This window comes from Gracilinanus agilis, chromosome 4 (assembly GCF_016433145.1).
Source record: "Gracilinanus agilis isolate LMUSP501 chromosome 4, AgileGrace, whole genome shotgun sequence".
NCBI classification, from domain to species: domain Eukaryota; kingdom Metazoa; phylum Chordata; class Mammalia; order Didelphimorphia; family Didelphidae; genus Gracilinanus; species Gracilinanus agilis.
This window is the reverse complement of record NC_058133.1, coordinates 230,462,002-230,480,497: the sequence shown is the minus strand read 5'-3', so window position 1 is coordinate 230,480,497 and position 18,496 is coordinate 230,462,002. Positions and strand designations below refer to the sequence as shown.

General features: G+C 35.5%; 1 protein-coding gene across 1 annotated transcript in view; it reads left to right on the top strand.

Moving 5' to 3' along the window:
* Positions 1–18,496, top strand: part of RNF213 (ring finger protein 213) — a 203,659-nt gene that overhangs the window by 37,027 nt on the left and 148,136 nt on the right. Inside the window, exons 5-10 of the mRNA XM_044674544.1 lie at positions 28–132; positions 292–473; positions 1,343–1,501; positions 2,175–2,374; positions 12,489–12,772; positions 14,783–15,021. Of these exons, the coding sequence (XP_044530479.1) occupies positions 28–132; positions 292–473; positions 1,343–1,501; positions 2,175–2,374; positions 12,489–12,772; positions 14,783–15,021 (1,169 nt within the window). The remainder of the gene's footprint in view (positions 1–27; positions 133–291; positions 474–1,342; positions 1,502–2,174; positions 2,375–12,488; positions 12,773–14,782; positions 15,022–18,496) is intronic.

Here is an 18,496-nt window from a genome sequence, read left to right as displayed (position 1 = left end):
TGAAGTTTGGGTCTTTGTTTTTTCTAGGAAGCTAAAATGAAGTCAACTAATCAAGTAAGGGGAGCAGGAAAAGAGGATAAAAACAAGAATCAAGAATTGAAGCAGCAGCTTGCAAGTGAATTAGCTTCCCGAGTACGGATGTTTCCTATGGAATGGATGAAAGAGTCATTCTAAATAATATGGGATTTTTGCATTGAGCTAAGCTCTACTACTCTTTCCACCAAAGCTCCTTTTTTTTTCCCCTCTCTTCAGATCAAGAATTACATTTTGACATTTGTTTGTGTTTTCTAGGAAGTTGAAACCCAGAAGAAACCTATCAATCAAATGGAGAGAGTAGAGGATAAAAATAAACCTAAGGATATGAAGAAGCAAGAAGCGCCTTCTGAAAGTTGTATTGATTCTACTTTGAGAAATCTGGAACATTCAAAGGAACAAAGAAGCCAGACTGCCAATGAAAAAAAATTAAAAAATAGGTAGAAATAAAGCCAAGCTTTAATCATTAACAAAATTCTGTGCATAAAGATTTCTCAGAAGAATCTTCTAAAAGTAGACTTGGGATTATTGCCAATTTTGATTCTCTCAATTGTCTTTAATTAGTATTAAAAAGAAAAAGTTGAGGGACAGAGAGAGGAATATAAGAATTACAGAGATAAAAGGAACCTCAAAGAACAACTCAAACCTGTAAATCTAGTTTTTGCTTGTTGACTTTTTCTGAGGGAAAGCACACTGTTATCTCCTTAGGCAGCTATATGCTCTATTGCTTCTAGTTTTCTCCTCCACGGTTAAGTGGAACAAGTCTTATTCCCTTTCTGATTCCCCTTCTCATACTTAAAGACCACTATTATGTCCCCCATAAGTTTTTTCTTCTTCCAGTTAGACCTCCTTAGTTCTTTCAACTTAGAATTCAACATAGAACATGATCCCAAATCATGGTTAACTTTCTCTAGACATTTTCTAGGTTGACAGTATAAATATGAATATAAATTAGAACACTGTAGATGTAGTGATAAGAAACCACTGGCATTATTTTATACCTTCTTATATGACATAGTTGTTTTGGTATATGACCCTTTGTCTCAAGCAGCCAGTACCATGAAGGAAATCTACTGTAGCATAACTCTAGCTCTTGCTTTCTGCCCAGACTGCCTTTTTCTGTTTCTTGGGAGGATGGTTCCTTCAGATTCTTCCACTAAAAGTAGAGAAAAGTAGAATTTTGTTTAAAGATTGATCTAGTCAGAAATATGTGATCAAGAAGAACCTTCATTAGTGTGTGAAAGCACATTGTAAAAGACTGACTTCATTAAAATTTTTTTTTATATATGTGCTTGTGTACATATTCTAGGACATTAAATCTTGGTGAAGGAATCAGAGTATACTTCCATGCAATTCTGTCTGTGGATTTCTTATTTGATCCTCAGTGTCATAAAGTGTCCATCAGGGGTGGAGAAGACTTTGGAAAAAATGCTTGGGATCATGATGTTTGTGAAATGAACTGTACAAAGTAAGTGCATTTAAAAACTTTGTGAGAAACATTTTGAATATATGGTTAAATTGGAATCATAAGAAGGGGTATATGAAACTGGATTGATAAAATTGAATTCAAAATAAAATTGTTTTCAAAGTGAAATTTATGCTTTTCATTTTGAATTTGTAACTATTTTGACAGAGAAGCTAATGTGATCCTGTGGAAAGAGAATAAATACATGTAGGTAATACATCTTCAGAAAAATTTTGTTTTTTGGGAGAAAGAGTGCTAAAAATGAAGGAACTGTAAAATAACATTTCTTTGCCACGAGTAGGTCTGGGGGAAAAAAAAGCATATTAATGTCTTGTTTGAGAAATTTCTACAATTTGAGATTTAACTGAATTCAGTAAACATTTATTAAATGCCTACTGTGACAATGAAAGGCAATAAGTTGCTTGGAATACAAAGGCAAAAAATAAGAGTCCTTATCTCAAGAAGAAGTTTTATGTTTTACTTACGTGATATAATATGAAAATATAAGATATTTTCCAAATTATTTAAAATTTGAAATACAAAATTACACAAAGTAATTTCAGGGTGGAGAAAGCATTTGGGGGGGGCATAGGATGGGGAAAACCTTATGTAGATGATGACATGTTCTCTGATTTGAGGGAAGGAGGGCCTCTAACAGCAGCTTCTTATGTTGTAGAAATCTGAGTGGACATGGATTCCTTATCGAAGGTAGTATGATGATTTCCAAGGATAAAATGCAGAAATCTATCCCTTACAAATATTTTATTATTCATGACTCAATTCAGGAGTATGAATTTATATATAAAATACCTTGCAAGACTGGACAACATGTCAACCGTTGTTTGTTTATAAAGGATTCAGCTCTAACATCTGGAGGTAAGCCACCAGCTACTTTTTATGATCATTTTTATGACTTATAGTTCATTAATCAGTTTTACCTACTTTGATATTTTCAATAGACTAAAAGAATTAATTTTTAGATTTTCTTTGCTTTTTTTTAACATGTTTATTGGACAGTGTACTTGATTTGGAGTTAGAAGTGATTTGCATTTGTTTTAACACTTAGTTATATAATTATGGACAAGTCACTTAACCTCAGTTTCTTCATCTGTGTGATGGAAATTATACCTATACTACCTGCTTCATGGCACTGCCTTTCCTGATCCCAATGATACTAGCACTTTTTCTTTGAGATTTTTAACTCAAGTTTATGATGTAAATATTCATAAATATGTTTAATTTGAACATGTTGTTTGCCTCATTAGACTGCGAGCTTCTTGAGATCAGGTAGAGACTACTACCTTTTGCCATTATTTATATTCCCCAGAACTTAGCACATGTATTTTTCTAAGAAATATGGTAGTCACTTAATAGCTGTTTTTTTACTTGATTTGATAAATGTCATTGGCCTAGAAATTTAAAATCTATTCTTGGACACCACCTTCTTAAACAACATTTCAATTACCAAATTAATTTTTCTCTTTCCTTTAATGGTAACAATGAAGAAAACACAATCTGTGCCACTTTGGTTTTCAGTTACTTGTGCAAGATTTCAAAATCATTGGCAAAACTTTTTAGGTTCCTTAGACAGCTCTGCTTATTAGGGCAGTCCTAATTAGAGGGGGGCCCTGGGTTTTATTGGGAAGGATACTGCTCATAGGAGTCATGGAGAGGTTTATGGATTATTATAGTATCCCATTGATACCCACCCTCATCTTTGTCTTGATCTTCTTATTTAATCTATTGCATGTCAGCCCTTATAATGTGCCTTAATAAAGCTTTCCTTCCTACCTACTCTAACAACCCCAGCCTGTTTTGTCTGGTCTGCCTATTGCTAGTTTTTTTTTAATTTTTTGAATGTTTATTAATACTCATTTTTAACATGGTTACAGGATTCATGCTCCTACTTTCCCCTTCACCCCCCCCGCCCCCCGCTCTCCCCCCACCCATGGCTGAGGCACATTTCCACTGGTTTTAACATGTGTCATTGATCAAGACCTATTTCCAAATGGTTGATAGTTGCATTGGTGTGGTAGTTTCGAGTCTACATCCACAATCATGTCCACCTCAGCCCATGTGTTCAAGCATTTGTTTTTCTTATATGTTTCCTCTCCTGCAGTCCTTCTTCTGAATGTGGGTAGCGTTCTTTACCATAAATCCCTCAGAGCTGTCTTGTGCCATTGCATTGCTGCTGGTACAGAAGTCCATTACATTCAATTTTACCATAGTATATCAGTCTCTGTGTACAATGTTCTTCTGGCTCTGCTCCTTTCCCTCTGCATCAGTTCCTGGAGGTCTTTCCAGTTCACCTGGAACTCCTCTAGTTTATCATTCCTTTTAGCACAATAGTATTCCATCACCAGCATATACCACAGTTTCTTCAGCCATTCTCCAATTGAAAGACATACCCTCCTTTTCCAGTTCTTTGCCACCACAAAAAGTGCAGCTATAAATATTTTCGTACAAGTCTATTTATCTATGATCTCTTTGGGGTACAAACCCAACAATGGTATGGCAGGATCAAAGGGCAGGCATTCTTTTTATAGTCCTTGGAGCATAGTTCCAAATTGCCAGCCAGAGTGGTTGGATCAGTTCACAACTCCACTAGCAATGCATTAATGTCCCAATTTTGCCACATCCCCTCCAGCATTCATTGCTCTCCCCTTCTTTCATTTTACCCAATCTGCTAGGTGTGAGGTGATACCTCAGAGTTATTTTGATTTGCATTTCTCTAATTATTAAAGATTTAGAACACTTTCTCATGTGCTTATTGACACTTTTGATATCTTTAGCTGAGAATTTCCTATTCATGTCTCTTGCCCATTTTTCAATTGGGGAATGGATTGATTTTTTATACTATTGATTTAACTCCTTGTATATTTGAGTAATTAGACCCCTGTCAGAGTTTTTTTGTTATAAAGATTTTTTCCCAATTTATTGTTTCCCTTCTGATTTTGACTACATTGTTTTTGTTTGTACAAAAGCTTTTTACCTTGATATAATCAAAACCATTTAATTTACATTTTGTAATTTTTTCTAACTCTTGCTTGGTTTTAAAATCTTTCCTTTCCCAGAGATCTGATAGGTATACTATTTTGTGTTCACTTAACTTATTTAGTTTCCCTCTTTATATTCAAGTCATTCACTCACTCTGAATTTATCTTGGTGTAGGGTGTGAGATGTTGATCTAAACCTAATCTCTCCCATATTGTTTTCCAAGTTTCCCAGCAGTTTTTGTCAAATAGTGGATTCATGTCCCAAAAGTTGGGCTCTTTGGGTTTATCATACACTGTCTTGCTGATGTCATTAACCCCAAGTCTATTCCACTGATGCTCCCTTCTGTCTCTTAGCCAGTACCATATTGTTTTGATAACTGCTGCTTTATAGTATTAAACTTAATATCTGGTACTGCTAGACCACCTTCCTTAACATTTTTCTTCATTATTTCCCTTGATATTCTTGATCTTTTGTTATTCCAAATGAAATTTGTTATAGTTTTTCCTAATTCAGTAAAGAAGTTTTTTGGTAGTTTGATAGGTATGGTGCTAAATAGGTAAATTAATTTGGGTAGAATGGTCATTTTTATTATGTTAGCTTGTCCTACCCATGAGCAATCAACGTTTTTCCAATTGTTGAGATCCAGTTTTATTTTTTTGGAAAGTGTTTTGTAGTTGTTTTTGTATAATTGCTGTGTTTGTTTTGGTAGATAGATTCCTAAGTATTTTATATTGTCTAGGGTGATTTTAAATGGTGTTTCTCTTTCTACTTCTTGCTGATCTAATGTTTTGGGAATATATAGAAATGCTGATGATTTATGTGCATTTATTTTGTATCCTGCCACTTTGCTAAAGTTGTTGATTATTTCTACAAGCTTCTTAGTTGATTCTCTAGGATTTTTTAAGTAGACCATCATATCATCTGCAAAAAGTGATAGCTTAGTCTCCTCATTGCCTATTTTGATACCTTCAATTTCTTTTTCTTCTCTAATTGCTATTGCTAGTGTTTTTAGTACTATGTTGAATAATAGAGGTGATAATGGGCATCCTTGTTTCACTCCTGATCTTATTGGGAAGGCTTCTAATTTATCCCCATTGCATATAATGCTTGTAGATGGTTTTAGTTATATCCTGTTTATTATTTTTAGGAAGGGTCCTTCTATTCCTATACTTTCTAGTGTTTTCAATAGGAATGGATGCTGTATTTTGTCAAAGGCTTTTTCAGCATCTATTGAGATAATCATGTGATTTTTGTTTGTTAGACTGTTTGATATGGTCAATTATGTGGATGGTTTTCCTAATGTTGAACCATCCTTGCATTCCTGGTATAAATCCCACCTGATCATGGTGGATGATCTTCTTAATTACTTGCTGGAGTCTCTTTGCTAGTATTCTATTTTAAGATTTTTGCACCTATGTTCATTAGGGAGATTGGTCTATAGTTTTCTTTCTCTGTTTTTAGTCTACCTGGCTTTGGAATCAGTACCATATTTATGTCAAAAAAGGAATTTGGTAGGACTCATTTGCTTATCATATCAAATAATTTGTATAGTATTGGGATTAGTTGCTCTTTGAATGTCTGATAGAATTCACTTGTGAATCCATCAGGTCCTGGTGATTTTTTATTAGGGAGTTCTTTGATGGCTTGTTCAATTTCTTTTTCTGATATGGGATTATTTAGGTATTCTATTTCTTCTGCTGTTAATCAAGGCAATTTATGTTTTTGTAAATATTCATCCATATCTCCTAAATTGTTATATTTGTTGCCATATAATTGGGTGAAATAGTTTTTAATGATTGCCTTAATTTCCCCTTAATTAGAGGTGAGGTCTCCCTTTTCATCTTTGATACTGTCAATTTGGTTTTCTTCTTTCCTTTTTTTTATATAGACTTTGTCTATTTTATCTGTTTTTTCAAAATACTAGCTTCTAGTCTTATTTATTAATTCATTAGTTCTTTTACTTTCGATTTTATTAATTTCTCCCTTAATTTTTAGTATTTCTAATTTAGTTTTCATCTGGGGATTTTTAATTTGCTCGCTTTCTAATTTTTTGAGTTGCATGCCCAATTCATTAATGTCTGCCCTCCTTAATTTGTTAATATATGCACTCAAGGATATAAATTTCCCCCTGAGCACTGCTTGGCTGCATCCCACAGAGTTTGGTAGGATGTCTCATCGTTGTCATTCTCTTCAATGAAATTGTTGATTGTTTCTATGATTTCTTCTTTGACAAATTGGTTTTGGAGAATCATATTGTTTAATTTCCAATTGGTTTTTGATTTGCCTGTCCAGGTGCCCTTACTAATTATTATTTTTATTGCATTATGATCTGAGAAGGTTACATTTATTATATCTGCTCTTTTGCATTTGTTTGCAATGATTCTATGTCCTATTACATGGTCAGTCTTTGTGAATGTACCATGTGCAGCTGAAAAGGTGTATTCCTTTTTGTCCCTCTTTATTTTTCTCCACATATCAATTAAATCTAATTTTTCTAGGACTTAATTCACCTCTCTTACCTCTTTCTTATTTATTTTTTGGTTTGATTTATCTAGATCTGAAAGAGGAATATTTAGATCTCCCACTATTATGGTTTTACTATCTATTTCTTTCTTGAGCTCTGCCAGTTTCTCCTTAATGAATTTGGATGCTATACCACTTGGTGCATACATATTGAGCAGTGTTATTTCCTCATTGTTTATACTGCATTTAATCAGGATGCAATGACCTTGCCTGTCTTTTTTAATCATATCTATTTTTACTTTGGCTTTGTTGGAGATCATAATAGCCACTCCTGCCTTTTTTTTTCTCATTTGATGCCCAAAAGATTTTGCTCAAGCCCTTAACCTTAAACTTGTGTATGTCCTCGCGCCTCATATGTGTTTCTTGTAGACAACATATGGTGGGATTTTGGTTTCTAATCCAATCTGCTATTTGCTTCCGTTTTATGAGCGAGTTCATCCCATTCACATTCAGAGTTATAATTATCAGTTGTTCATTCACTGACATTTTTGTATCCTCCCCTAGTCCCACCCCTTCTTCTTACACTATTTTCTTTTAAACCAGTGGTTTTCTTTGAGCTGGTATCCCTTATCCCCTCCTTTGATTAACTTCTCCTTCTATCCCCTCCCTTGTTATTCCCCTCTTTTTATTTTTAAAGACCTAATGAATTCTGTCTCCCTTCTCCCCTCCCTTTTTTGACCTCCCCACTCCCCCGCTCCCCTTGCTTTATCCCTTCTGACTTTCTCAGTAGGGTTAGATAAGAGTTTTTTATCCCAATGGATAATATAGCTACTCTTCCCTCTCAGGGTTGATTATACTGTAAGGTTTAAATATTCCCTCTTAATGCTCTCTTCCTCTCCTTCTTATAATAGTATTTATCTTCTCCCCTTCCCATCCCCTCTTTGTGTGTAATAGAATATCCTATTTTTCCTATTCACTCAAGTTTCTCTTGGTGTCCCCTACTATTCACCCCCCTCTTTCCCACCCCTCATGTCGTCTTAGACCATTTAGTATTCCATCCTCTCCCTATGAGTTATTCTTCTGATTGCTATAATAGTGAATACTATAATAGTGAATAGAGTTCACTACAGAGAATTATACATAGCATTTCTCCACATAGGAAAACAGATAATTAGATCTTATTGAAGCCCTTAGAGAGGCAAATTTAAAAAATTATGAGTTTTCTTTCTTTCCCCTCTGTTTCTTATTTACCTTTTCATGTTTCTCTTGAATTTTGTGGTTGGATATCAAACTTTCCATTTAGTCCTGGTCTCTTTTGTGCAAATACTTGAAAATCTTCAATTTTGTTGAATGCCCACACTTTCCCCTGGAAGTATATGGTCAGTTTCAATGGGTAGTTGATCTGTAGCTGAAGGCCCAGCTCTCTTGTCTTTCTGAATATCATATTCCAAGCCTTGTGGTCTTTTAGCGTGGAGGCTGCCAGATCCTGTGTGATCCTGATTGGTGCTCCTTGATTTTTGAATTCTCTTTCTGGCTTCTTGTAAGATTTTTTTTTTCTTTTACTTGAAAGCTCTTCAATTTGGCTATTATATTCCTGGGTTGTAGAGAGTGATCTATGGATCCTTTCAATGTCTATATTGCCCTCTTGTTGTAGAACTTCAGGGCAATTTTGCTGAATAATTTCTTTTAGTATGGAGTCCAAGTTTCTATTAATTTCTGTTTTTTTCTGGAAGACCTATGATTCTCAAATTGTCTCTTCTAGACCAGTTTTCTTGGTCTGTCACTTTCTCATTGAGATATTTCATGTATTGCTAGTTTTTGAGTATTTTATGAGTTTAAATTTAGGTTTTATGCTTAATATGGGACTTCTAAAGTTTTATTGTGGCTGCTGACTTAAGAGTATTATATGTGGGAAGCCAGTAAGAGAATAGATAAAAATCTGAGACTCCTCTTTTGTCCCCTTTTGTGATCCTTGTGATTTCTTCTTGAAAAGTATTATGACCTTATTGAAAAGCTTTAAGTTCCTATCAAACCCGAATTGAAAGTGTTAACACTGTTAACACAGCAAGGAATGCTGCTGCCTGTTATAGCCAAGGCCAAGATACTCCCCAACTTGGCTTTCTGATAAAAACCTAGTCAAAATTCAGCCTTGGACTTGGTCTCTTCTGAAGCCAATGTTTTGTGTTTTGATGTGACATAATTTGTAACTTCTGCGTATCTGCAAAGTTTCAGGGGGGTTCTTTTGGGTGAAATGAGTCTTCAAATATATATATATATATATATAATTTTTTTCTTCTAAATAAAACTCCATGCTCCTGGAGCCAGAGCTGGAAGCATGTGGTAAAAGACAACTCCCTTGTCCAGTCCTTATTTCCTTATCAACTAAACTGTCCTCATCAGATTATCAGAGATGATAAAGAGATCTCCACAATTATAGCTTAAGTCAAAATAACTTTTAGCAGCTTTATTTAAAAAGAGATGAAAAGTGAAAGTGGAAAAATGTAGCTAAAGAGACAGATTTTAACAAGCATATCAGCCCTTCTTCGGTGAAGTGAGCCTCAGTTCCACATGGACTTCCCCACATCCCTTGTCCCCATGTAGATTTTCCAGTAATCACCAGCCAGAAGTCTTCTGTCAGAGTTCCACTTACCCAGCAAGCTGATACAAGATCCAAGGAAAAGGTCTCCTCTAAGCCAAGGCAGGGATCTCTGTAAGCAGTCTCTCCAAGTGCCAGGAATGGAATGAATGCTAGACTCTGTTGGGCTCTTTTTATACCCCTTTTTTCCATGTTACTTCCTGTCACTCCTCCTTTCTTCACAGAAACCAATGGCAGTCTTTCAATTTGCCTAACACTTTCTGGGGTGGGGGTGGGGAAGCAGTGGCCTTTGGAGTTGTCACTTAGTCTAGTAAGTGACTTGTGAAATCTCATACTTAATGGTAAGTAGGGGTACTTTACGTTCTTAATTTGATTAGCTATAAATAGACAAGGGGAGATTTACTACTATCTTCACAGTGTTCTGCCTTGTATAGCTATGAAGGCAGGAAAATCAGCAGTAGGAGTGGGTTCTCTGAAATTGTAGTGTCAAGTTGGGTAGCTATACTGGCCCAAGGCCTTATACCCTCTTTCTCACCTTCAGCATTTTAGTTGCATAGAGTAACTGTGAATGGGAGAAGTCACAAGTAGAGAATATTACTGATTATGTTGCTTCCACCATTTCTCTGAAATCACCTTTCTGCCATCTCTTCTTCCTCTTCTTGAATCAGGTGAACTCAAGTTTGTGGTTAGTGCTTCTTTTTCCTCAGTTACCTATTCTCCTTCCCTCTCTCATGCTGGGAGGATTTGGAGAGAATCTACAATTAGGCAAATAGAAGTAATCAAGTTTTATCTCTAGTGTTCCCTATCTTTTTTATCAGAAAATAATTACTGAAAAGATTATTTTTTGTAACTGAAGCTAAACTTAATTTGTTATTCCAGGTATGCTATTAGCATTAGGATAGCTGACAGTTTGCTTCTATGTGATGCCTATCTGTTGGCTTAAGCTATTTTTTTTTAGTTGACTAACCTTCCTCTACCCACTTAAAAAATTTTAAAGGAACATTTTCTTGATATCTTTTGTTTTTATATTATTTGTATTTCTTAATGTATCCTTTGATATCCCCTCTCAGAGAAGAATCTGTTATAAAACAGCAGAGAAAAAAATTAAATTTTGTAAAACTAGTCAGCATATGGAAAAGATCTGACAATTTATGTTGCTATACAAAGGTGTATTGAGGAAAGAGAAGCTGCCTCCTCCCACTTCTTCTTTGGGGCTCAGCTTGGTCAATACATTTTCATTGATTTTGTTGTTATTTCAGTTGTGTTTATTGTTTTTCTGGTTTTGCTTATTACTTTACTTTGCATTAGTTCCCATGAATCTTTCACATGCTTCCTTATATGCCATGTTATTTTTCTAAAAAGATTGTTATTATTTTTAAATGAAGATTTACCCCACTCCAACAACTGTAAAAGGAAGAAAAAAAAATTTCTTGTTACAAACAAGTATAGTTAATCAAAGCAAATTGGCCACGTCCAAAAATAAACATGTCTCAGTTTGCTCTGAGTATCACTTTTTTTGGGGAGGTAAGTAGCACGTTTAGTCATGAATTTTCTGTATTCAGAATAGGTCAAAGTTAGGAATTCTCTAAATTCATTGTGTTGATGAGAATTCCCTAGATTTTCAAATTTGATTATCTTTAAACTTTATATTCATTATTTCTTATAGTAGAATGATCTTCCGTTATATTCATATATGACAACTTATGTTGGAGTCAAGGACATGGGTTTGAGTGCTGCCCAAGACATTACTAAATGCCCAGGAGCATTTTGCCTGATAACAGATCCAGCCCCTCCAGAGAAAATTATCCTTCTGATATGGTTATATTCATTAGATAGTCTCCCTTTCTTTTTTTTAGGTTGCCATTTTTTTTTTTGGGGTATTGCTTTGCATATAAAATTTGAAGTAAGGTGTTGAAGAGAAAGGAGCCAAAAAAGCAAAAGAAATATAATTTTGAGGACAACGAAGGCCATGAGGTTAATTTTTCTAATGTTTTGAGCCTAAGGGCCTAAATCCATGGTTTTTCTTTAGGGAAATTGCCCATGTGAAAATTTATTGAGTTCAGATTTAACTTTTTAGGGGCAGATTATTTTTAATGCTTAAGAGAATCTACAAGCCACATGCTAAATAAATTAAGCCCCTTTTAGCTTCTATAAGAGGACTAAATTAAAGCACTTTTCAAGCCCTCAAGTGTGATATGAATTCCAATTATTATAAGAATCTTAAGTCTGCTGAAGTTTGTGGTATGTAATGCATTATTACTTATAGTAGATATTATTTCATTATTTCATTTCCTGTTAGTTTTGAGGGGTAGGGAAAAGAAAAAGGACAAAATTTCTTTGTGCTGGAGGAGGAGAAGGAACAAAAATCAGCATTTCAGGAATATACTGTGTATATGTGTTCATGTGTTTTTTACTGGATACGTGAATTGATTGTTTTAAGAGAGTTCTTCTCCAGGTAAGGAGTTTCCTCTGCACTCAGTAAAGGGTCAGGGCCAGTTACACCTTTTCAGTAACTTATAGTCATAGCATTACCTGTGCCACTATTACCTTATTTAGATCCTAACTCCAAGGCCAGTTTTTCACTCACTACACATGGTATTTGCAAGATGTTAATGCAAACGTGATGATCCTTTTTTTTTTTTTTTTTTTTTTTTTGAGAATTGGCCAATATTTTTTGTTCCACACAGCAGACTGTGTGGAGTTATTTAATAAGTAATCTTTTCAAATTATATGTTTTACTGGCTTCATGAGGTGTAGGACATTTTCAAGCTTAAATTGTTTTATAATTTTAGAAAAATATGAATAAAATAAGATTTGAATGTCCTATGCATCTAACTGCCCTAACAAGCCTTGTAATGCTTATCCAAACCTCAACATCTGATCATATTGCTCTTAATTATGTGTATTTACCAGAATTCTTTCTTTTATTCTCAGAATGGCACCAGTATGATGATATAATTTGTAAGAAGCCCCCTAAGAACCTGATAATGAAATTCAAGAATTTTTTCACAGATGAGACAGCAAAGGTGGTAAAAGGAAAATACATTGCAGCCAAAATTATGCTGGAGAATATCTTCAGTATCTTTAGTACTTGGAGCACCATTAATTTGAATAGCTTTTTCAGCCAGTTTTCTCAGTATTATTTTGTGGTCACGAAGCCTATGGTTTATGAAGACCAGTCAAAGCAGTGGACAACGTTAGGATATGGAGAAAAAGAGGTATTCAATTACATAGATTTGTAATTTCTAGATTAAGTGTAAAAATTCAATCTTCATATGTAGGTAGGCAAAATGCTTGATGTCACCCATGGGAGTTCCCCTTCCGTCCCTGCTTTCACCCTTTTTTTTTTTTTTTAACCCTTCATGTCCTCTTTTGAAGTAGTAGCTCATAAAGTTTTGATTTCTGCTTCCTACCTTGCCCAGGTTCAGTTTTATTCTTAACAGTATTATCAGGATTGGGAAGAGAACCCCCTGTAGCTTCTTTTTCTGTTTCCACAGTGATAGGCTAAACTGAGTTTTGAATGATCAGTCCACTGAAAATGAATGTTCCTTTGAGATTTAAGTTTCATTTTGGATCTTTGTTTACTTATTAGTGGAGTATTATCATTGTATGCAAATTTGTATTTCCATACAGAAGGAAATGTTGGGGAAAGATTAATAGGCAGGGTCAGATAAAGTATAAGAAGCATTTTATTTCTTGTTTTAAGATTAAAATTCTTTGGAGATCATATCTTAATTTATAATTATTTATTAAATAATTTTTAGGAGTGAGTCAGAAAAAGGAAAGTTCTCTCTCGCCACATGTGGCTGGCAGTTTTCTTACTGGGTCTCCTATGAGAAGAGACCAGGCCCATGCATACTTTGCTTTCAATTCCCAGGCCAAAAGCCCTTTATTACTCTCTTTACTCAAATTTATTTTTTAGTGATATTCCTTTCCAAAGCCCTTCCAATTGGAGGGCTTCAATCTCACTTAGGGCAAGATGTGGGTCTTCCAGGTGGCAGGGAGTCAAGAGGGACAAGAGAGAAGGGTCTGCTGAAAGCCAGGAGTCACAAGACCTCTAGTGTGGTCCCCAGAATAGGCATGTCTGCTCCTCTCCTCTTCCACTCTCTTTCCCCTACCATTATATTGATTTGACCAGAAGGTAGAGTATTTGAACTTATTATCAACACTTAACCCTTTTTAAAACCCAAAGTTAGTCTTAGGTCACCAAGAAAAAGAAGACTGGGCTAGTGTTGATTTTTCACACTTGCTTATTTTCCAGCTTTTGCTAAAAAACGATCAGAAAACCTTAGGGTCACATACCTTCAGGAGAAAAGAAGGAGAAAAGCTGAAAAGCTGTCTTCTGTTCAGTAGGGGCTTAAGGAAGGAGAGAACTATTTTGAAGCAAAATGTGATGAGAGTGAGGAAAAAGAAAAGCAGGCAAGCCATTTTGTGGGATCCTTCATATGGGACAAAGTATGTTAAAACTGAAAGGGATGTTTTACTCATTGAATAGTGCTTTCGTTGTCTTTATGGAAACTAAAGCTTAGAGCAGGGAAGCAACTTGCCCAAGGTCACAAAGATGGTAAGTGGCAAAGCTGTCAGGGGACCACAGGGTTTTCTGGTTCCAATTCCAGGACCAAAGGGTAACCAGGTTGCCTGGATGGACAACTGTCTTGCTCATTCCTGAAGGGCATTGGTAGGAGACCTTAGCTCCTTACTGTTTTTATTCCTCTTAGTTCCTTCCCCAAACCATGGGGACCATCCACCAATAGTAGTAGAAAGCAAGGTGAGTCCTTGAGGGTGATGATGGAGAGGTATTCCAATTGGTGGATAAAATATATATTTTCCTGTCAAAACTTTGTTAAACATAGTAGTTTTGAGGGTCAGCTAGGTGGCTCAGTGGATTGAGAGCCAGACCTAGAGATGGGAGGTCCTCAGATACTTCCTAACTGTGACCCTGGGCAAGTCACTTATCTTCCATTACTTAGGCTTAAGGGTGATTAGTTTGTGAGGAGAGAGAATGTAGAAAAAGGAGACAAACAGGTGGCATTGATCAAGTGTATCATCCCAACTTAACTATCTAGTGGTCTGGAATAGCAAATTATAAAGGAATTGTTAGTCAACTAACTGCCAAACTTAACTGGGCTCTCATACCATTAAACTAGCTCTGTAATGTAGGGTAACTCCAAAGGAAAATACTGTCTGACTAAACTATATCTTTGTTTTCTTTCCTTTAATGGAATTAGATGAAGAACGTATTGTGGGAAAAAATGAAATGTTTCATTTCATCATCTTTGAGCAAGAAGAATGATGATACATTTCAGCCATTGAAGATGGGGCTAATTATCCTCATATTAGTTGAAACATATAAATTTCCTGCATCAGAAGAGGACCTCACCTCATTGTGTAAACTTCTTTGTTTGGACTCGATTTCATGGACGGACCTTTGTCAAGAACTAAAGCACATTCAAGGGGCAAATCTGAAGTATGTAGTACTTCCACATGTGTGAACTCTGTGTGAATCATCATTTGTCTGGAGAGCTAGGGTACTTTTCCAGAAGTGCTTTTTATAGTGAAGATTTATTTTCCTTTTATTACACCTTTCCTTGTCCCTTTATATAATAATTTTTGAAAGTACATTTCATTTGGTGAGGAAAAGTGCATAGCCTTCCATAAGAAACAATTTCGGCAGAGACAGTAGTTCTAGCTTATTTGTTTGTTTGTTTTTGTGTTTTTTTTTTTTTAACCCTTAACTTCTATGTTTTGGCTCCTAGGTGGAAGAGTGATAAGGGTGGGCAATGGGGGTCAAGTGACTTGCCCAGGGTCACACAGCTGGGAAGTGTCTGAGTCCAGCTTTGATCTAGCTTATTTGTAATGACAAATTTAGAAAATCTAGCCAAAGCATGTATTTGGAAAATAAATAGTGCATATACCTCTGTAAATGTCTGTGTGCCTATATAGATTTTCTACAGGAAACTTAGAATTTCAGTTTTTTGTCATGGTACATTTTCTACTACAAAAGTTTCGTTCGACATCTGTTGTTTGCTTTTCATTTAAACCAAAGACTGGCTCATATAACAGGTTAGAAATTCCTCCTAGAAAAAGACTTCTTAATATAGGGTCATTAAACTTGAATGGGAAACAAATGACATCTTTGTTTTCACTAACCTCCATTGAAATTCATAGCATTTCCTTTGTTCATGAGAACAGACCCCAAAATCTGAAGTAGTTTTAGATTTTTATTATATCATTTGGTAGAGGAGAATGATCCAGAAAGGGAGTAGCTCTCTGCATCCAGATTTTGGAATATATACATTATGTGGGATTTTGATAAGATCTCTTACATGGTAACTCCATGTATCCAAAGTATGTAGTTAAGCAGTTTCTCAAGAGGTCAACCTGAAAGCAAGGTAGATTGAGGATAGGTATGCAAATCAAAAAGGTGTATGGTAACCCAATAACCTGGATTTTGGGTGAATCCTGGACTTGGAAGAATCAGAAATACCTTGTAGCTATCTTGGCATTCCTAGACAATTACTGGGATCCTGGGATAGTCTGGATATGGACAACCTTCAATTACATTAGGTTGGATTTAAATAGTATACTATTTCCCTGAAATATAATAAATCATTTCCCTCACAGCTTCAATTCTTTAAAAGTATTTTTGAGAATTTTTGAGGTTTTGACTTTCAATTGATCCTTTGTCCAAAGGATTCCTAATACAGAACACATGAAGAAATGCTATATTTTAATCCTGAAAACCCCTCAATATTGAGAGTTATGTTGGCTTCTGATTAGCTTGTCTTTCCTCCAGGCTCAGGTTACTTTCAGGCGTGTGGTTTTGGTTTTGGAAAGGCAAACCAGGAGTCAGAAGATCCATTTCGCTTTTTACTAACCTTCTAATCCTGGGCAAGTCACTTAATCTTATTGATTGTAGTTATTTATCTGTAAATGGAATTTAATAAAACCTCTCTGGCTCCCCTTATAGAATTGTTATGAAAGTGAAATAAAACAATGTATGTGAAAGTACTTTAACTACTGCCCAGATGTTTTATAGATGGCAGGTAGTGATGATGAGTTAAAAGTTCGTAGTTTTGGAGCCTAATCTCACCTACCTAAAAGTGAAGAGAGATCTACATTGTAAAAATTTCTCATTTGGTCTGTTTTTTTTTCCAACAACTCCGGTCTTCATTCAGAAATAGCACAATTCCAAAACTATAAAGGTTTTTCAAATATTGTTTCCTATCTGTGTTAAGTAAAGTGATAGTGAACATTTGGAATTGGCCATATGGTGACTTTATCTTATGTCTTCCCAAAACTTCTTGCCATGAGAATAGTGATTTTGGACACATCATCTTGTAAACATTAAAACTTTTTGGGAACTTAATTTCATTTGATCCTTATAACAATGCCGTGAGCTTAATATTTTGCAGGTGTTCTTTCTGTTTTATTGATAGAAAAACAGGTTTCTTGAGTTTTAAGTCACTTAACACAGTGTTATTATTAAAAATGAAGAGGGCCGAGATCAAAAAGGAGAATAGTATTTTAATAAAAGCCATGCTGATAGAGATAAACTGACCACGTGCCTATAAGAAAAACCTATTCCAACCTCACCTCAGCCATTTATCTTCCTCTCTCCCAGCTCAGGTAACTAAAGAGGAAGTTCCAAGTCACTTCCCCCTAATTTCAAACAGTCCCTCACCTTGAATACGTCATCCAAAACCGGAAACCCATTAGGGATCACGGGAAATGTAGTTCCAAGTATCCCAAGTGATTTTAAATGACACATAACCCCCCTGAGATCCGTTGAAAAAGACTGGTCTTTTTCAGTGGATCTTAAACCAAAAGAAAGGAGGATAAAAGCTAGCTGCATTGACAAAAGCCAATTTTGGGGGCAGTACCCCACTGGCATAAGAGTGTCCATTCAAAATAAATGCATTAAATTCGTTCAACCCCCATAGTTCAGATCAACTGTGCCCCAAAGTTCAAATTTGGGTCTTCATGATCTTAATGCTCTTCAGGCATCTTTTGGTGCCTCCACCAAACAGATTCGTCATCTGGATTCTGGGGAGATGGCAAAATCCTTATCCTGAAATTACTTTCAAAGAATTTAAACTTTACATTATAGATTACAAAACATACATTTTCTTCTGAGAATTAACATTACCCCCCTGAGTTTACTTCGAAAGGAGTAAAAATTTACTTGCAATATAGATTATAGTTCAGACATTATGATTATAAAAACTTAACACACACCCCCCTGAGTAAAATTTTAAATGACACATAACTCCTGAAAAGGTCAGCCAAGGATGCGTGGCTAAGTGAGTCACGGGGGTGTATGAAATCAATTGGCAAAAGAAATAATTAAAAATAAATAAATAAATAAAAAGAATAAAATTCAAAAAAAAGAGAAAAAATTAACTTGTGAATGAAATGTAAAATGTGCAAAAAACGTAGGGGAAATAAACAGGCCTTTGATTCAAGGCCCAATGAAAGCGATTTAAGCAGTTTGCTATAACCCATTCAGGGCCAGGACTACAGAAAAATTGCCATTTTCTCTCTATATATAGAGGAATAAGGGAAATGCCTTTCTTTGATCCGATTTTTTTCCCTGCACCGTCTCAGGGAATGAGCCATTAAATGATAGCCAATCTTAGGTGCTTCACTAGGAATTTAAGTTGAGGGGACCCACGTCCTCTAAAGTTTTAGAAAAGACTGGGACTCCAGGACTCAAACCCCAATTTTCAAGCCCTTCAAGTATTGGCATAGAACTCCTGCAATTCATGCAGATTCTTTAGTCAAGTCTCTGACCATGAGGCTTGGCACTTCTCCTGGAATCAGAGAGGCATTAAATCACAATCCCATAGTCTCAGGCTCAGGCTCAGGTATTTGCATTGAGCTTATTTCGCTGTAGAATTTAAAAAAAAGGATAAATAATGATTATATATGTACTTCCAGTA